The sequence below is a fragment of the Gobio gobio genome (assembly GCF_949357685.1).
Source record: "Gobio gobio genome assembly, chromosome: 9".
NCBI lineage: Eukaryota > Metazoa > Chordata > Actinopteri > Cypriniformes > Gobionidae > Gobio > Gobio gobio.
Genome location: NC_137115.1, coordinates 13,729,195 through 13,750,502, shown reverse-complemented (window position 1 = coordinate 13,750,502; position 21,308 = coordinate 13,729,195). Strand labels below are relative to the sequence as shown.

The 21,308-nt window shown below is 40.7% G+C and overlaps 1 protein-coding gene and 1 pseudogene across 2 annotated transcripts in view; both read left to right on the top strand.

Moving 5' to 3' along the window:
* Window positions 1-1,278: 1,278 nt before the first annotated feature.
* Window positions 1,279-2,582, top strand: LOC307131583 (putative nuclease HARBI1; the record flags this gene model as incomplete). The annotated part of the gene is made up of 4 exons (XM_079825295.1): window positions 1,279-1,711; window positions 1,783-1,898; window positions 1,995-2,106; window positions 2,212-2,582. The coding sequence occupies 4 exons, from the start codon at window positions 1,279-1,281 to the stop codon at window positions 2,580-2,582; spliced, it is 1,032 nt and encodes a 343-aa protein (XP_079681421.1).
* A 1,471-nt stretch (window positions 2,583-4,053) lies between these two features.
* LOC307131582 (sodium- and chloride-dependent GABA transporter 2-like) overlaps window positions 4,054-21,308 on the top strand; it is a 54,505-nt pseudogene continuing 37,250 nt past the window's right edge. Inside the window, exons 1-7 of the transcript in view lie at window positions 4,054-4,192; window positions 4,788-4,807; window positions 5,633-5,764; window positions 10,437-10,544; window positions 19,506-19,620; window positions 19,739-19,851; window positions 20,703-20,837. The product of the transcript in view is annotated as a sodium- and chloride-dependent GABA transporter 2-like (transcript). The remainder of the gene's footprint in view (window positions 4,193-4,787; window positions 4,808-5,632; window positions 5,765-10,436; window positions 10,545-19,505; window positions 19,621-19,738; window positions 19,852-20,702; window positions 20,838-21,308) is intronic.

Sequence of the window (21,308 nt, the reverse complement as noted above, 5' to 3'; positions counted from 1 at the left end):
GAGACAAGCATAGGTCCCTCCCAAGATGCCACCCACTTCATACAAGGTATGTCCTTCCATCTCTACATGGGACACAACCACATTCATATTGAATCCATTTGGACTGTCTGACTTTGGTTTGCCTATTGCCTTGCAGTGTCTGGCAGCACTGTGTTACTGTTAGAGCCACCAGCACAAGCACCAGACGATGCTGATCCAGTGAGTACTCCATCAAAGGCATACTGTAGGCCTGGCATGTCTTGTCTTCTAGCTTCAATATGAATCCAATTAAATGTGATAGGGTGAAGGCCACAGAGCAGCAGCAACAGCACATGACGGCGATGATGATGATGAGGAGACCATCTCTCTGGATTCAAGAAGGCATGAGGTATCATGTCAAGCCTGTGAAAGTACTATTTAGTCTACAATGGTGAGGAGTTATCATTTGGAGCCCACACAAAATCACAAAATCTCATTTCTGTAATAGGACCCAGATGCTGTACAGTGGGAAAGCCAGCCTGGCAACATAGTGCGTATTAATGGAAGGACACTACATCGTGCCAAATTCCCGCTGCGCTAATTGTATTGTGTTCACAGACCTCACAAGCTATCAGACAGTTGTATGGCAACCACCTCCGGCGCCAAATAGAACTGGCAGATATAGACATGCAGTACAAGAAGAAAAAGATGGAAAATCTTGATTTGGAGGCCGAAATAAAAAAGAGGACAGTTAGGAAACTGGACCTTGAAATAAAAAAACTTGAGCGGGAGGTGAGTTATGCCTTCAATGTACACTATATGCTACCTGTAACAAATGTATTAATCATTATTCTCCTTTCCTCCCCCAGCTCCAAGAAGATGACACATCTTTAAAATAAAAAATATAAGGTTAAGTCAAGTGAGCCATGACATATGAGCTCCCATTGTGAGCACACAGGACCAGCGGCATCTTTTAGTTGTTTTTTTTTATTTTCCCCAGCAATCAGTACAAATAACAACACCTGTGATGAGACGACTCGACGCCAGTGTTATGGCCTAAAATAATACACGATTGATTAACTTATTCTAACATTTTTCTTTAACATTCTCTTTCTAACATTTTTCAATGTACATTTATGAAATGCACTTTCTGTAAAGCTGCTTTGAAACAATGTGTATTGTGAAAAGCGCTATACAAATAAATTTGAATTGAATTGAATTTGAATTGAAATAAGCATCGTTATAAGGCACCCCCCAGCGCCAGGTGTGGCCACTAGCCTATATGAAGGGCCAAAATGGTGTTTCCTTTCTGCTCTGACAATGGCGTGCCCATTCTTGCGAGATGTGGTGGATGAAGAAGCACTTGTGCTCAGGAGAGCCTTCAGGCGAGAGAGGGTCTTCAGGGACCGGTTGGACCCACTGGCCTATCATGATGACCATCTATATGAAAGATACAGGTTTTCTGCAGATGGCATCAGGTATCTGTGCAGACTGCTGGGTCCCAGGATTAAGCACCGCACCGCACGGAGCCATGCACTGAGTGTGGAGCAAATGGTTTGTGTGGCCTTGCGCTTTTTTGCTAGTGGAGCCTTCCTGTACTCCGTTGGGGATGCAGAACAGCTGAACAAGGCCACAATTTGCCGCACACTAAGGAGTGTGTGTCTGGCTATCAAAGCATTAGCAGATGTCTTCATCTCCTTCCCTCCCCACAGAAGACTCTGTGACATCAAAGAGGAATTCTATAGGATTGCAGGTAAGAGGATCTACAAATTACAGGACAACTGTTAACACCCGTAGTAGGATACTCATTACTTTGTGTGACAGGTTTCCCCAATGTCATTGGTGCACTGGACTGCACACACATAAGGATAAAAGCCCCCTCAGGTGCCCATGAGGCAGATTTTGTGAATAGGAAATCCTTTCACAGCATTAATGTTCAGGTGAGCATAACTTTTTGATATTGTCCATTGATGAACACTGTGCATTGCCAGTGATGTGCATTGATTGGTTTAATATTCCTCATCTTATGATTTCAGATGGTCTGCAATGCTGACTGTGTGATCAGCAATGTTGTGGCAAAATGGCCTGGCTCAGTCCATGACTCCAGAATCTTTCGGGCCTCTGAAATCTATCAGCGCCTATCACAAGGTGAGCCACACATACAACCCCTATTAATAACCACTTTTTACATCATGACTGTGTCAAGAATATCACTGTTTATGAGGTAGTAATGATGAGATTTTGTGTTCACAGGTGAATTCTCTGGTGTGTTGCTGGGAGACAGGGGGTATGGCTGCCAGCCTTTTCTCCTGACACCTTTCACAGACCCCCAGGAAGCACAGCAGGCCTACAACCATGCCCATGCCAGGACCAGGGCCAGAGTTGAAATGACCTTTGGCCTCCTGAAGGCACGCTTTCACTGCCTTCACAAATTAAGGGTCAGCCCTGTGAGGGCATGTGACATTACTGTGGCTTGTGCTGTCCTCCACAATGTGGCCTGCCTGAGGAAGGAGAGGGCCCCCAGAGTGCCACCAGCCATGGACTGGGACAATCCGGCAATCTTCCCTGATGACGACAGTGGTCGGCTGCTGAGGGACCAATATGTGTTGAATTATTTTAGCTAGAATGTTTGCTTTCAATTTTGGTTAAATATGTCCTGCGGTGGCAGAGGAATTTGGGTTACATTTTTATAATTTTTTTATTGATTTGGCCTCTTATGATGTTTGTGCTGTATACTGTGTGTAATACAAGCTTGCAGGGAGGCTACTGCATTCATTTGTCTGTTCAGTTGATGTGTATGGATTTGTCCTGCATTTATTTCAGTGTGCAGACATGCGGGGTGTGTTATATACAGACCTTTGAATGTGTTATCCTTTTGTTGTAAATGCTTTGATTCTGTGCTTTCCATCTTGTAGAGTCACTGTGTGACTTCAGTTTCGAAAGGAGCTGATGGTTTACCTGCTTTGTTTTATCCTTATTCAATAAAGGAACATAATGTTACACTTTGTGTTTTTATATTTATATGGAATGTGTATTTTATACGACCGTGTATTAGGGCCACACTGAGGAAGAAGGAAAAAAGTCATATATATATATATGAGGCTGGTTCTTTCTGCGGAAAACATGCATATACTTTTTACAGTCCTGATACTTATGACAATGTGATGCTGATGTGCCAAAAGATTAAGTATGTCCTTGTTTGTGAAACCATACTGAAGAACAATTCCATGAAATGCCCCACAGCTGTCATTTTAACAACTGTCCTCCTCTAAAACAACGGGTTACAATATTATAACTTCATTCTCGAAGTCTGTGAATTTTCTTTTTTTCCTCTGTGGCCCTAATATTCTATAATTTTATATATAGCCTTATAGTCTATGGGAAACTGTAAATTATCTTATGACAGCATCATCTAAAAATCATAATTTATCCAAAATTATTGAAATTAATGATCTGAAAGTTTAAATAATGACAGTGGGTCTAGTTATATGTGATAACAATGTATAGTGGGCAGTGGAATAACTATTGGTTTCCGTTAGTGGTGACTGCTGACTGACATAAGGGATGAGATTAAATAGATCCTGGAATTTAGCCTGGTCTGGAGCAGGCTAGCTCCACAGAATAAATCTCCATGGTAATTTATACCATAACATCCAACTGCCACCCTATCCAGCTTTAGTGCAACCGGATCATGGATAAATTGAGCCAGGATCACCAAGATATCCCGGCTTAATCCCTTATCCTAGTTTTGTGCAATAGGCCCCAGGTCACTGGTGTTCCAGATTTAAAATATTTATTTAAATGTGTTGATTTACTCTGATCGGTGATGTGGGTTTTGCAATGCTATATTAAAATAATCTGAAATTATCTTTTATAAAAATGTGTCACTGCTGTTATGTTTTCGAATGAATTAATTACTTTGCATTATATATTTTACCTGAGGCTCACCCAACCATCATAATAGATAATTAATTTTGCCAGTTTTAGACTCACACACTGACTTATTTGTTTCTCAATGATCATCCTCCACCACTGTAGAGTTAAAGCAGTCTACACAGCAGGATCAGACAGAACTGGTGAGAACGGAGTGAAAAAATGAGCAGAATAGAAGGACAAATAGAGGAGAGAGGGCACTGGGGCAGTAAAGCAGAGATTCTTCTGGCTGTGGCAGGGAATGTGGTTGGACTGGGTAACGTGTGGAGGTTTCCTTATCTCTGCTACAGGAATGGAGGAGGTATGATGACAGCCTAAATATACATATTTCATTATACACCAATCAGGCATAACATTATGACCGGTGAAGTGAATAACACTGATTATCTCTTCATCACGGCACCTGTTAGTGGGTGGGATATATTAGGCACCAAGTGAACATTTTGTCCTCAAAGTTGATGTGTTAGAAGCAGGAAAAATGGGCAAGCGTAAGGATTTGAGTGAGTTTGACAAGGGCCAAATTGTGATGGCTAGACAACTGGGCCAGAGCATCTCCAAAACTGCAGCTCTTGTGGGGTGAACCTGGTCTGCAGTGGTCAGTAACTATCAAAAGTGGTTAATTGGTGACAGGATCATGGGCGGCCAAGGCTCATTGATGCACGTGGGGAGCGAAGGCTGGCCCGTGAGGTCCCATCAAATAGACAAGCTACTGTAACTCAAATTGCTCAAGTAGTTAAAGCTGGTTCTGATAGAAAGGTGTCAGAATACACAGTGCATCGCAGTTTGTTGCGTATGAGGCTGCATAGCCGCAGACCAGTGAGGGTGCCCACGTTAACCCCTGTCCACTGCCGAAAGCGACAACAGTGGGAACGTGAGCATCAGAACTCGACAGAAAGGAGTCAAATCTACAGGCAAGGTGTGCAAGAATATTATTTAAAAGAATATTGTCTATTCACAAGTCCGTTTACCCATACTCTTTAGCTAATAAGGTTTAAGCGTATTTGGCTTGCTGTGGTGGAGGGGCTCGAGGAAGCCGCTTCTACTCGAGCTTAGATTTACCCCCCAGGGACAACTAGTGCTAGGAAGAAGATATAGTAAACAAGATGCCTAAATGTAAGTAGGTGGAGATGGGGAGGTGGAGGAATGCAAAACAACTGATGCCTGAAGGAGGTAGGAGGCTGCTTATATGCTTTGGTGGTTAATTGAAAGATTAGATGGTTCACGCCTCCCAAACTTGCGTTGTGAACTTCACTAATAACCTGTTTATATTAAAACGTTGGGCATAGATATTTTCTCTTCATTGTTTTCTCTCTTATAAGATATGGCCACTTTAAAAAATATTTGGTTTCACTTCATTTTGATGGTCCCTTTAACACATTATGTTGACTATAGCGTTGCACCTAAATTTCTACTAACTCTCATTAGAGTGTTAATAGAGTATAAGTAGACTGGTAGGGTTAGGGTTAGAATAAGTAGACATGTAGTTGCAAAGTTACTTATGGTCAGTAGAATGTCTGTTGGGGGACCATCACAATAAAGAGTTTGCAGATATTAAGCAGACAGTTTATTAATACTCTAATGAGAGTTATTGGCATGTAGTTCCAACGTTACTTATATAGTCAACAGAATTTCAAAAGGGACCATCAAAATATCTATTTTTTTGAGGATGAATTCATGTTTTATTCTATATTTGTTCTGCTCTCAGTGTCAATATTATTATATTATTGCATTGTGCCTGTAGGTTGTGTATTTCACAGCCACATTTCCTTGTGTGATGCTACTGGTGTTGATTTGTTGGTTGACTCTTCCTGGTGCTCTGCAGGGGGTTGTGTTTTACCTGTACCCTAAACTGGCCCATCTCGCTGACCCACAGTTAACCCCACTGTCTGCCTTCTACTTATGCCTTATAACTAGTGATGGGGACTAACTAGTAACACACAAAAGTATGCCAAAATGTCTGCTTTGTCGAGTATCCTTGTAAGCACAGTCTTCAATTAGTTAAATAAAGTCTTAAATGACCGTAAAGAGTTGTGAAGACATCGGATACATGTCAGATCTGTCTTAGGCCCTGTCCACACGAACACGGGTATTTTCAAAACCGCAGCTTTTTTTATGCGGTTTGGCTGTTCGTCCACACGCAAACGCAGTATCCGGTTACTGAAACCGGACTTTTTTGAAAACTCCGGCCAGGGTGAAGTTTTTTAGAAACTCCGGTTACAGCGTTGTCGTGTAGATGGTGAAACCGGAGATTTAGGCTTGTTAAGTCAAAATGTGCGCTGTTCTCTCCTTTGTTTGACGTCTGTTTGTGCGCCGTTATCGCTTTTGTTTAACGTTACATGAGTCGAGTCTATGCAATGGCGGACGTAGCATTTAATAACTCTGCTAATAGCGCTTATCACATGTAGCCTATACAGATACATGCGCAGTTATCTCATTGTATTGCAGAACAGAGGCGCCAGAATGCAATAATACAACATAGTAAGGCAAGTGTGTGAAGCTTCAGTCCACTTGGGCCCTGCCCCTGTGTACAGTTACCTGTCACTGAGTCCAAAGTAAACTTGTAGAAGGGTTTCACTGAGCCCATAGCATCCCTCCGTGGATGGGACCCATGTGGAAATCAGGCAGCCAATCATAGCCCGGTTTTGCGTTTTCATGTGGACAGAGATTTTTTTTAAACCGTGCTTGTGTGGACTCGATTGTTTTTTTAAACGGATGAGGAAAAACTCCGGTTATAAAAATACCCGTGTACGTGTGGACTAGGCCTTAAAGTCACAGCAGCCAAAAAACCTGTCATTAATGATAATCAAAGAACAAAAGACAAAGAGAAGATCATTCACTGCTCTTTACTAAACTTGTATAGCTTTAATAAGGATTAATCTATATTTAAATTATAATTTATTTAGACTGTGACGTGTTTGATTAATTTATTCAATTTCTGTATATTTCTTAGGCCTAGCTGTTTGATCAAATATTAAAAAAATATACTGTCTTTATGTTAGTGCTGGGCGGTATGACCAAAAATCTATGTCACGGTATTTTTCAAAATTATACTGTTTACTGTTAAAGCTGCACTATGTATCTTTTCCATACACTAGAGGTCCCCTATTCAAAACAAAGGAGTAGTTTGATGATGCCAAATTTGAGCGCAGAATCTTGGGACAAAAGAATCGGGATAGGACTCAGGCAGAAATCATGTTCATGGATGCGATTATTAACGTTACTGTAGTATGAAGCAGAGCAGGGCCGAGTGTTGTGGGAGCTGAGCAAGGCCGCTGGAGCGATTGTTAATAAGAAAAGAGGAACATACGCCTCGCGAGCAGCGGGACTGTTATTATGGCATAGTTGCCGGCAGGACTTTTATTATGCCACAGTCGCCAGCGCCATTTCCGCTTTTCTGGTTCGTGCTTAGAGCACTATAGTATATGAAATATGTCCATAAAAAACTTAATTGCGCACGCGCTATATGATATATATATCTGTGCTATATGATATATATCTGTGCTATATGATCCATGTGGTGAACGTTGTTAATATCATCTCGATTCAGCCATAGGCTGTAATGTGATCTCAGCTGTGTCCTCACTACAGTGCAACAGTGAAACGGGACCCTCTCAAACAGTGTCGCGCTGCACTGTGTTCCGAACATTGTTTAAGCGACATATACCGGTATTGGTATGAAAAATAAACACCGGTATTCGGTATGAACCAGTATACCGCCCAGCACTATGTTGTTGTGTTCTTGAATGCTGTTTCTACATTCATTTGGAGATTAAATGTGAAATTATTATAATATTATAATATAATATAAAGTTAAATTATTATATATAATATATTAAAAACTGTTTAAAAATGCTAGGTGTCATGTCACAGGTGTGATTAATCATGATTAATTAAAGGAAAAATGATAGGAGTAAATTACAATTTGTTGCTTTGCTTGTTTTTGATGTGCCATTTTAAGGCCGTTTATTAAAGTGAACTGTTACACCTTCGATCTCAATGTAAAAAAGAGGTGCTAAAGTCTGGTTTTGTGGTCGCTTAAAGTTAAATTATTATAACCTTAATTCAAGTGATGAAGGATTTTCAAAGTCTGACAGTAATCAATGTTGAGTACGACTGTATGGTTAACCCTGGTTTAAATGTTTGAAAATGATTAACTCTTTACAAAAGGAATCAAAAAGGAATCAAATGCAGAGGTGTCAAAAGTATTCGCATTCATTACTCAGGTAGAAGTATAGATACTGGGGTTTAAAAAGACTTCTGTAGAAGTTGAAGTATCAACTCAAGCTTTTTACTCAAGTAAAAGTGTAAAAGTAACTGGTTTCAAAACTACTTAAAGTATAAAAGTAAAAGTAATGTAAGGGGAAAAAATGCCATTAAAGGGGTAGTTCACCCAAAAATGAAAATTCTGTCATAATTTACTCAAATTGTTCCAAACCTGTATGAGTTTCTTTGTTCTGAAGATTGAAGAATTTTTGTAACCAAGCAGATTATATGCAACCATTGACTGCCATAGCATTTTGCCCCTATATGGCAGTCAATGGTTGCTCAATCTGCTTGGTTACAAACATTCTTCAAAATATCTTCAGAACAAAAACTCATACAGGTTTGGAACAACTTGAGGGTGAGTAAATGATGACAGAATTTTCATTTTTGGGTGAAGTATCCCTTTAAGGACAAAAGATTAGGCCGCGCCACAGTGCATACCCCACCTCCTCAAAAAAACATTTTTCTGAAGGCCATAATGACTATAATGCTATATTAAAAAGTTAATGTTGAACATTTTTAGATGCACTTGGCTACGCGTTTCAGCCGCATATATTCCCATTGAAAATGAACGCATTTTAGGACAATGCAAATACATTAAAGAACCATATTGTGTACTAATGAGCATTAACGTGTTTCATGGAGTGGAAGATTTGATGACTAGTTGCCTATAAATATTGTAAAGGTGCAAAAAGTCAAAATTCAGAGGCATGTTATCAATAACCATTTTTTGAATGTGTGATCAGTGTGGACAGATTGGGTCAACAATTTCCAGCCCAAAAACCTCACCAAATGTACATTTATATATATAATTTTTAAAAATGGTTATTGATAACATGCCTGGTTATTGATAACAATTTTGCACCTCTTACAATACTTATAGGCAACTAGTCACTCCAAGAAAAAAACCCAAAACTTTAACTGCCAAAATAATGTGATATTATTTTATTGCCATACCAATCAATGTTGATAAGTAAGTTACCATTTTATCTCCTTAAAGCATAACATTGATGATTTAAAAAAAAAAAAAAAAAAATCCCAGTACAATGGTTCAAATATGACTATATGTCCAGGTAGAAACTGTCAAAACGGCAATCCCTTAGAAAAACACAAGATTTTCAATGTCAACAGTAAGAAGCCAATTTACTTGCAAAAAGTGCCCAATATAGAGATTGGAAAAAGCAATGTAATTAACAGGCATTTCACACGTTAATGCACACACCAATGTCAAAATGCGTAATTCATTTATACTGTACAATAATCCGTCAACAAATAAATAACAATGCGCTTACCCTTGTGTTGCACTTTGCTTTGACAAAACTACAGTATGTCTTTCGTGAAGTACATTGCACATGCACTTAGCACAGTCAAAATGGCAGCTGTCGGGGTTGCTAGTTGCAGTCAGGTGTCCTAAGTGTGTATATGATGATGGACAGGAGTCACAGTTATATTTAAAAAGAGTCTTCGTGTCACAGGTGTAATTCACGTTTGAGAGTTGAGTCACTCTCCCACTCTTTACTGTAGATACAACTTACTGTATATTTATGCCACTGGCATAGCGATCACTGGAATATACAGCTATGAGTTATCGCGCTAAAAACCCGGCTAAAGTCATGAATGAGGCTGAGCACGTCTGCCTGCTGATCGCTGATTGGCTGAAAGTGCGTGCTCGTCGCGAGAACCCGCCCTATCTGGCAACATGGTGTGTGATTTGTGCAGGTGCAGTCGTGATTGATCGCCTACAACCCAATAGGGTGTCGGAATGGTTTGTGTTTATCCTTCTCATCCAACCACAATCAAATTCACTCTGTCCGGATGGCGCGATTTGTCTGGATAGTTTTTTTTTTTTTTATGACAAGCCGGAATGAAAACATGCCGAAATGGAATAGGAGTAACGAGGCTATTTTTAAAATGTAAGGAGTAGAAAGTACAGATAATTGCTTGAAAATGTAAGGAGTAGAAGTAAAAAGTAGGCTGAAAAATAATTACTCCAGTAAAGTATAGATACTCAAAATTTCTACTTAAGTAAGGTAACGAAGTATTTGTACTTCGTTACTTGACACCTCTGATCAAATGTAATCAGTTAATAAAGTAATTGAAATAGTTACATTACTTATTACATTTTAAATAGGGTAACTTGTAATCTGTAACTTATTACAATTCCAAAGTAACCTTCCCAACACTGCTTATAACCAAATAAACGCAAAGGAAAAGTAACAACACATATTAAACATTTAAAACATCAGACTATTACAGGTTTGGGGTGTTGTGTGTTTGTTTAGGTTTGGATGGAAGCAGGAACTCAGATCTTTTTCACCTATAGTGTGTGTTTTGGCACTCTTGTTGTTCTAGGCAGCTATAATAAATACAACAACAACTGCTACAGGTTAGTAATTAAACAAATGCACAAATGAATAGCTGAATCTGTTGTATTTATGTGTTTGTATAATCTATGTGTATCAAAGACTGCTGGTGAAATTGTAGTACTCATTAATAATCTGTGAAAGGATGATATATTAATGAACAAGTCCAAGCGATGCGAGTTCAAGCATTTGTTTATCTTGAATCAATAGAAATTATGTACATCAACATGTGCACAGAGTATCACAAACTTACATACATGTTTAAGTTACATGCTGGTCATGTAAGCACTCAAATTCAAATCATGCCATGAATACATCCAAGTTCGCTCGACTAATCATGACGTCATACACTGTACATACTCACACTAACAGTAAACCAGCGCTGAATAAACTCATAACTCAATATTAATGACTAAAGGAAACCATGAAACATACAATCTCATTACATAGTCTGTACTCTGTCTCTGTATTACTCGAGCGCGCACGCTAATCGCAACACGTTTGCCAACCATGTGCTCAGCACTGATCGTTAACTCTAAAACAGACATAACTCTCTCATATACATTAGGAAAACAATGCAGTTAACAGTCCTTCCTATAAAACAATTATGGTGTGCTTTTTATACATTAGTTACCTGTGAAAGGATGATATATTAATGAACAAGTCCAAGCGATGCGAGTTCAAGCATTTGTTTATCTTGAATGACGCGTATCGCGAGAACTCTTTCTACAAAGGCGCGCAATGACGCTCACACGCCCGCGCAACCAATCAGACACATCCATCTTAAACTATAATAATATATTTAATTAATTCAAACTGATAGCGCTTTTTATAGAACTCACAATATTTGCAACAAGTATTTAAATGAAAAAAAAATTATAATTATATAAATCTAATACAAATCTGTGAATGATCCCTTAAAGCAAAAGCACGTAAAATATATTTAAAGCAAAAGCATGTAAAATACATATGAAAACTGATAGTGATAATAATTATGCACTTATATCAGATCACAAATTATTCAGTCTACCACACTCTCCCCCACAAAATAAGATGTCGTCTCGACATCATATGTCTTAAGTAATCAGTTACAGCAATGCTCAATTTATAGTATTTAACTCCACCCAGAAGTTGTTGTATACAACATCATGTTTTACAACCCTGTTACCCAACATTTTTCTTGCACAACATTTCTTTTTCTTCTTTTTTTTTCAGTCCATATCAATGAATTGGCAAATGCCAAATATTGACAAGAGTCTCAGAGCTCAGTAACAACAGTCCATGTAATTTGCTCTTGTCAGGAAAAAAAATGGCAAAGTGTCCTTCAAGGAAGAAAAAAGATTCAAAAAGTGTCAATAGAGAAAGTCTCAAAGTGACTCAAAGTGTCCACAGTTTCAAAACTGCACACCAGTCCATTATTTTTGTTTTGCAATAGTTTCTCACTATGGGCAATAACAGTCACTGGGTAATGTCCTGTATAGTGACTTTTCATGCCTTCGACACAGGGACTAGTTATGGGGTGAAGTTTGTGTGGTAGTGCAATTCAAAGTTAATAGCACAGATATGGAGGCTGGGGGTAACAAAGGGGTGTTGATGACCAGGGTGTCACAGCTGTCATCCCACTAGATGCAAAGTGTGGGTAGTGGTTGTTTCCCACCATCTGCATGTTATAGCATGAAGGAGTCCCAAAGTTGTCATATGTAAACTTTTTAGGCGGTCGTCGTTTTCTCCTGGTAAACTGGTACCCGTTTTCCCCCTCAGAAGTTCTGTCTCTGGACCCAGGTGCTGCAGCTGTTTCCCTAACAGGTAAGTCTTGTTGCATTAGGTCAACAGTTGGTTCATTTTCATTAGGTTCTTTTCTCATTTCAGGTGCAGACTCTGGAAGATCTATCTCTGACTCGGCTGGAAGTGACTGTGGACTTAGTTCCACTACTGGAGAGTTAGATCGAGGCTAAGAAGGGACTGACTGTGGTGATAACGCATTTCTTTTTTCTAGGCACTCACTGCTTTCCTGTGGCCTTATCTGGAAGGGCTCCACTTGAAAGTAGTATTCATCCTCTTCACTTTCATTCTCTTACTCTGACTCACATTCTCTTCCCCGGGCGAGCTGAGTTCTGCTATTTCTTGGTTGCTGTCCTTGTTTTTGTTTAGTACTTTGAGCTGGTGTGATTTCAAGAGGTAGATGGTCACATGGAAGGAGAAGATTACGATGTAAAACTCGTGATCTGCCTTTACTCTGTTCAGGTTTTACTTCGTAGACTGGAGCACCATCTGCCACCTGGCGTGTAACAACGTGAACCTCATCCTCCCAGAAATTTCGCAGCTTCCCAGTCCCTCCTCTTGGAGTCAGGTTTTTTACGAGGACCCTGCTTCCTGGGAACAGGTCAGTACACCTCACTCGTTGGTCATAATTCCTTTTGTTTCTTTCTGCACACTTGTTTGCCTGTTCTCTTGCTATCTCACAAGCTTCCTGCATTCCTTTTGTCCATCGTTCCATGTACTCACTGTAACTTTGGGAGTTATTGTCGGAGTTGAGTCCGAAGAGAGCATCGATGGGCAACTTTGGTGAGCGTCCGAACAGCAATTGGAAAGGTGAAAAGCCAGTCACGTCACATCTGGTACAGTTATAGGCGAAGATTAATTTGTTCAGGGAATCTTTCCAATTAGCTTTTTGTCTTTCAGTTAGGGTTTTCTGCATCTGCAATAATGTCCGGTTAAACCGTTCCACCTGTCCATTCCCCTGAGGGTGGTAGGGGGTAGTCCTTGAGCCGGCAACGCCGCTGTACTTTTTGAGTTGGGCAAGTAGCTGGTTTTCAAATTCTCCCCCTTGATCGTGGTGAATTCGGGACGGAAACCCAAACTTCAGGGCGAAATCATTGAATAACCGGTCAGCTACTGTTTTTGCAGATTTTGAGGTGGTGGCATATGCCTGGGCAAATCGAGTGAAGTGGTCAACAATTACCAAAATGTACTCATAGCCCCCTTTGCATTTGTCCAGATGGAGAAAGTCAATGGACACCAGTTCAAACGGGTGGGTTGTTTTGATATTTTTAAGGGGCGCTCTTGTCTCACGACAGGGTTTCTTTTGTTTGATACAGCAGCAGGTTCTCAGAACATAATTTTCAATGTCTTTCTGCATGTAGGGCCAGAAAAACCGATCCCTAATGAGGCTTGTGGTGCGATCAAGTCCCTGATGGCCCATCTCATCATGCATCTCTCTCAGAACAGTTCTTTTGAATTGCGTTGGTAACACCAGCTGTTTTCTCTGAGACGTTTGGCGGAACATAATACCATGTTCATCTAGCTTCAGCTTATCCCACTCTCTCAGAAGAACTTTGGCCGGCAAGTTGACTGAACGCCACTGTTGAGGAGGCCTGGATCCTGCTTGTAAGTGTTCACTTATTATTCTAATGTCCTTATCATCCTTTTGTGCTTGTCTGATTTCCTCCTTTGACAGGGGTTTGAGGTGTCCCTCATTTTTCTCCACACTTGACAGTACACTCTGACAGGCCACTACAAAAGTCACATCTGGATTCCCTTGGGACTCCACTGCTTGGATCACGGCTCCCACACAGTCAGGTGAAAACTGCTCAGTACATTCTCTCATCGTCGTTTCCAGATCCGCCGGCATCCTAGAGAGTGAGTCAGCGTCTATGTTTTCTTTACCTGGACGGTAGCGGATGGTGAAGTGAAAATCTGCAAGCTCTGACACCCACCTACACCCGGTGGCGTTCAACTTCGCAAAGGTCAGGACATAGGTCAATGGATTATTGTCACTGAAAACTGTAAAGGTTGGTGCATAGTACAGGCAATTACTCTCAGCTTGCCATTCTGCTGCTGGTATAAAACAGCTCCCAACCCTTGGTTGGACGCATCTGTATGAAGGGTGAATGGTTGAGAGAAGTCGGGGAATCCCAGGATCGGAGGTTGAGTCAAGCAGTTAATCAACTTTTCTAGTATCTCCTGGTGTTTTTCTGTCCACTCAATTGATTTACTTGACGGCACCACATGATTTCGTTTGTCATTTCTTACTTTGTGTTTTCCATTTCTCTGTGGCCCAGCACCTTCAGTCTTACTTTTTAGCAGGTCATAGAGGGGACTGGCAATTCGGGAAAAGTCTTTAATGTATTGCCGATAATAGCTGAGCAGGCCCAGAATCTTTCGTTGTTCCCCCACTGTGCTTGGTGTCTGTTCTTTCAGTGCCGTTACAGCAACGGTGTCTGCGGGATCAATACGACTGCCTTCAGCTGACACAATTCTCCCCAGATATCGCACCTCTTTCTTAAAGAGCTCACATTTTCTTGGTTTTAACTTGACTCCACGGGACTGTAACCTCTGCAGTATTTTCTTCACCGCTTCCACTTGTTCATCAAAGGACTCAGTGAAGACCAGGGTGTCATCTAAGTACGGTATGCAAATTTTGTCTCTTAACCCTTCCAGGCTCTCTTCCATGAACCGTTGAAACGCTGCAGGTGCGTTCATAAGGCCGAAAGGAATACGAATCCATTCGTATAGGCCCCATGGTGTCGTGAATGCAGTCAGGTACCGGCTATCTGGGGACATGAAACCTTGGTGGTAGGCCTTCCCTTGATCTAACAGTGAGAACCACGCATTGCCTCCCAGCCCGTCTAGGATATCCTGCACCCTGGGTATTGGCTGGCGATCAGGGATTGTTTTGCTGTTCAGGTCCCTGTAATCAATACATAGCCTGAGGCTGCCATCCTTCTTACGAACGCAGACAATTGGGGACGAGTAAGAGGAATGAGACTTGGCCACCCACCCTTGAGCAATCAGGTCATGTAAGTAGTCCTTCATCTCTTGATATAACGGTTTGGGGACCAATGTGTATGTGCAGGCAACAGGGGTGTTATCATTTAATAAGATACTCAGATGCAAACCTGGGACACAGCCGATATCGTCGTCTGACTTCGAAAAGGCATGACACTCTTCACGTAACATCCTCTTGACCTGTTGTTGTTGGGGCGGAGTTAAATGGCTCACATCAACTGGAGGGTCCCACGAATCCTGGGTGTCATCTCCACCAGCTGTTTCTGGTGGAACCTGAGTGACAGAGACTGTGGCTGCACTCGATGGATTTGCCATTGGTAAGACAGACTTAACTGGCTGCAGAGTTCCTAGCTCTGTTCTACCACCGAGCGTGATGTCATGATCTGTTCCATTCTGCACATTGATAGTAATTATTGGGTGAGCCCCCTTTTTCAGAAGGACGAGAGTATCAAAGAGTTCAAGGCCATCCGGGTATATTGGGTTAACGGGTGGCTCAAACAGTAGCACCGTATCTTGTTTCACGTGAGGCATTTTTACCAGACACTGAATTTGCATAATGGTGTGCTTCTCTATGTTCACAGGCTCTTTTCTGGTTCTTACAACGTACTCGCTGAGGCCCTCTGCAGTAACCAAATTGATGAAGGTATGTACACTTTTCTTCTTTATGCTAGGGAAAGCACTTCTGACAGTTCTGTACAAACAAGCATTAGTCACATCAAGGGATCCACTTGTTTCGTTTCGTCTCATTATTTGTTCTATCACGTTATACCCGATGATAGGTCTGGGCAATTCTTGGTCCTTCAAAACAAGCACAGGAATGTTTAACTCTTTCTCATTGGTTACAGGGGATGCCAGCTTGAAAGTCAACTCCACCCATCCACTGTATGGCATGTTCGCTCCATTTGCTGCCACCAGGCGCAGGCTGTCTGGCGCCTCGGTCGCCTCCAAAACATTTCTCAGTGTCACCTCAGGTGCATATTTGGCTTTCCACTCCTCATCTATAATGAATACTTGGGAGCCTGTATCCCATAATGCTTCTGTCTTTTTTCCCTGAAGATAACAGGTAACAAGGCACTGTTTTCCCACTAAGGACGTGATGGCAGAATGTTGGTTAACTTGACAAGGGGCAGTTAAAATACTATTAAGCGACTGGGACTCAAACGGTTTCTGATGGCCAATGCTACATTTCTCATGTTTTCGGGACTGCTCTGCCGCTCGGGTCACACCCTGTCCCTTGGGGGTAACCCGCTCCTGTTTAACGGAGCTCCATGCTGAGGTCTGGCGCCTTTACTCTTACAGCCAGCTGAGAAATGCTCGCTGCTGCCACAGTGGTAACAATGGGTGCAAGGGTCTTCTGCTTTACGCTGCTGGCAATGGAAACATTGTCTGGCCCGTGAGGGACGGGGCTGGCGGAACTGATAAGGGTGTTGTTGTGGTAGCACTGTGTACTGCGAGGGATAATACGGTGATGCTGCAAAACTTGAAGGATGGGTTGCATAATTGATGGACATGGGATGCTGCTGAGGAGAAGGATACACATGTGGCTGTCCATGGTGAGTCTCTGGCACTGTATAATGCTGACTCGACTGGGGATAATGTTCTGGTGGAACAGAAGAGCACTGAGCTGGCTTTGCAGGTATAAGTGGCATGTTCTGTTCCCTCACCTGTTGTTGGTTTTGTGAGAACTGGTGTGGAGACATATATGGACTTCCCTGCCGTTGGTATGGAGCGGTCTCAGGTTTCCAGGTTTGATGCTCTTGGACTTGGGTCCATCCTGATGTCTTTTGGGACACTGCTGCTGCTGGTTCTTTGTCATAAACTGCAAAACACTGCTGAGGGACAGATAATGGCTGTTGGATTGACTCTTTTATCTGTATGATATCATCACTCAGGCTTTTCAGTTGTGACATTAAGTCGAACTTCGACTGTTTGGACTGAAGTTTTTGTTCATGGGCAGGCTCATTCAACTGTACAGCATGAACAGTACCATTTTTCTCATATTTTCGCTTATTTTGCCTTTCAGATTCATTGGAGCAAGCTACATTGAGTTTCTCCAGCAACACTTCGTCTGGGACAGCAGGGTCTGAAAGGTATGGTTGAAGGTGGCTTTGGATGCGGTCGTTTTGCAATCCAGTCAAGACGGTGTGTAAGAACATATTCTGAACTAGGGCGGGATCATATTTCAACCCTGAGTCATCCTCCTGAGAGGCAAACAGAATTTTCTGTCTCAGATCAAGAGCTCGAATTAGGAAGCTTTGTGGCGTTTTTCTGGTGTGCTGAGCTTCTTTGGTGAGCTGCTTATATAATTCGGTCGCATTTTTCTCCTGATAATAAGAACGAAGTATCCGCCTTAGCATCGGGAGTGTCAGCCCTGCCTTTCCTTCAAGATAGCTCCGCAGCTGAAGCCCTGGCGTGATAGCCCCGATGACAGAATCTACTATTTCCTGTTCTGCATAGCCCTTTTTAAGGCCACCTTCTATCTGTCGTGCCAGACTGGAGAATGAGAGACGGTCCTTCTGCCCTAGATCTCCTATTAGACCAGAAATTTTGAAGTCTTTCTGCCATTTTGCATTAACTTGTCTCTGAAATGTGGGTGAAGAATAAACTAGGCCATGGTCTACATGTGTCTGTCTGTTTTCTGCATTCTGTGGTGCAGTGGGACTAATGTGCATGGCAGAGAATAATTCAGATGCACTTTCTCCACTTTCTTGCATTGCTCTCTGGACGGTGTTAACATTTCCAAGTTTGTTTTCCTCTCTCTCTGTACCTTTCCCAGAAGCACTCATTGTGATTCCGATGAGCTGGTTCAGGTTATCATTAATTGTTAAAAGTTCAGTCATGCCGCCATCTTCTAACTCCTCTAGCTCAGGTCTCAATAAATAGTTACTAATAAGGCTCAACAGGAACAAACGAGTCAGCTTTGTCTCATCCTCTCGTGTTAGGTGAAGAAAGACACTGAGTTTTATCAGTTTTTCACGCGATAGTGTGCATAATTTCTCACCAATTTCCTCTTGGAGATGTTTAAGCTCATCCATTTTAGCTGCTATGTAGACAGGTCGTTGAGAGTAGTGTTTACTTTACTGACTTGACCTTGCTGCCACTGGTAAAAAACTGAATCTCCATGACGTGCACTGCTCAATCAGACCTTTTTCACCACTCGTCCTGAATGTCTCACACAGTAGCTTTTCTGGATCACTAGTAAGGGGATGATGTTGCTTAATGGGCTCTGCCGGTCAGGGAGTCACTCCACCGAACATCTATCCCAGCGGTGCCTCCAAAATTGTAGTACTCATTAATAATCTGTGAAAGGATGATATATTAATGAACAAGTCCAAGCGATGCGAGTTCAAGCATTTGTTTATCTTGAATCAATAGAAATTATGTACATCAACATGTGCACAGAGTATCACAAACTTACATACATGTTTAAGTTACATGCTGGTCATGTAAGCACTCAAATTCAAATCATGCCATGAATACATCCAAGTTTGCTCGACTAATCATGATGTCATACACTGTACATACTCACACTAACAGTGAACCAGCGCTGAATAAACTCTTAACTCAATATTAATGACTAAAGGAAACCATGAAACATACAATCTCATTACATAGTCTGTACTCTGTCTCTGTATTACTCGAGCGCGCACGCTAATCGCAACACGTTTGCCAACCATGTGCTCAGCACTGATCGTTAACTCTAAAACAGACATAACTCTCTCATATACATTAGGAAAACAATGCAGTTAACAGTCCTTCCTATAAAACAATTATGGTGTGCTTTTTATACATTAGTTACCTGTGAAAGGATGATATATTAATGAACAAGTCCAAGCGATGCGAGTTCAAGCATTTGTTTATCTTGAATGACGCGTATCGCGAGAACTCTTTCTACAAAGGCGCGCAATGACGCTCACACGCCCGCGCAACCAATCAGACACATCCATCTTAAACTATAATAATATATTTAATTAATTCAAACTGATAGCGCTTTTTATAGAACTCACAATATTTGCAACAAGGATTTAAATGAAAACAAAATGATAATTATATAAATCTAATACAAATCTGTGAATGATCCCTTAAAGCAAAAGCACGTAAAATATATTTAAAGCAAAAGCATGTAAAATACATATGAAAACTGATAGTGATAATAATTATGCACTTATATCAGATCACAGATTATTCAGTCTACCACAGTGGCTTTGCTTTCTGAACAGTGGCACCAGTTTGGTGGCTGGTTTTGCTGTGTTCTCAGTCTTGGGCTTCATGACCCAAGAGCAGGGTGTCCCCATTGAATAGGTGGCAGAATCAGGTACTGCAACATTTCATTAAAAATTTTTTTATTATAAAGCAAGTAAAGATTAAATTAGCTATATTAATGATTAAGAATACAAAATGCTTAAAATCAGATCTCACTCTGTCTCTGTCAGGTCCAGGACTAGCGTTCATAGCTTATCCACAGGCTGTAGCTATGATGCCTTTCCCTCAGTTGTGGTCTGTTTGTTTCTTCATCATGATTATTTTGCTGGGGCTAGATACACAGGTGAGCTAAAACTGACACATACAGTTTTATAAATCCTCAATATTCATTTAAAGCTCTTAGATGTATGATAAATTGTCATTTTTAATACTAAAACTATGTATTTAGACTTTTCTGGATAGTCTAATTTTCATACTTTATTATATTTCCTTCAAAAATTACAATTACTGTAAAAGTAAAATCAGTATTTCAAATGTTCTATATGTAAACCAAAATATAGATCTTAAATATACAGTATTTAGACACTTTAGACATCACATTGCAGTGCAACCTCTTAAACCATAAAACAACTGTAAAAAAAAAAATATTTTAAACATCTTTACGGCTCAAATAATACAATAGATTTTATCAGAATTATTAATTTAAGAGTTATTATAATTACAAGCCTTACATTTCTGCTTTTGAATCCTCCAAAAATTGTCCCCATTGTAAGTGCCACACCCACACCTAAAACAAAACATAAGACAATTCAAATGTCCATGATTCCAACCTCCACCTTTAAGCAGAACCTCCAAAACACGACTCTTGCTCCTGCTGATAATCCTGAACCATATTTATACACACATACCTCAAGCACTTTATTCTCTGTTCTTTTTTTTCTTTTTCTTTGCTGTCTACCTCTTTTAGTTTAATTGCTTGTTCTATGTGTCATGTGTATGACTATGTACAGTTGTACAGTATGTTTCCAATTTATTTCTTGGCCAGGTCATGTTTGCAAATGAAAAGTGGTTCCCGAACAGTTTACCTGGTTAAATTAAAAAAATAAATGTTGTGCTAATCAGCATTATACCACAAATGTAGGTTGTGCACCTTGTTCAGAACCAAGGATTTTCTTTTAACTGTATTAATATGAGATATTTTAAATATGCGTAATGACATCAGTTAAGGACTTGTTCCCAACGGTGGTGCGTAGAGCTGGTCGCCGAGAAATCTTCCGCGTGCTCTTCTGTCTCACTTGCTTCTTCGGAGAACTCATAATAATTACAGAGGTCAGAGGAGCGTGTGTGTGTGTGTGTGTGTGTGTGTGTGTGTGTGTGTGTGTGTGTGTGTGTATGTGTGTGTGTGTGTGTGAGAGAGTGAGACAGAAAGAGAGAGAGAGAGAGAGAGAGAGAGAGAGAGAGAGAGAGAGGTTTACAAAACTTTATTTAAAACAACACTTTAAAAACAACCTTCAACAAATCACATTATAAATATAAAATTACAAATTCAAAGCCAAATGTCCATCATGAACAAAACACAAAACATCATTAACACACCACAGGTCATTAAAACCCATCTCATCATTTACAATACTATAGTATGCAAATTCTATTTTTAGTCTACCAGCAACCAATTTCATGAACATCACTTCAACATTAATACTTTGAAGCAATAACCCTTGATTTTTTCTGGTTTTCCATATTGACAGTTTTGCAGTTCCTATTAAATAATTTAACAAGGTCATCTTCCTCCTCTTTGAA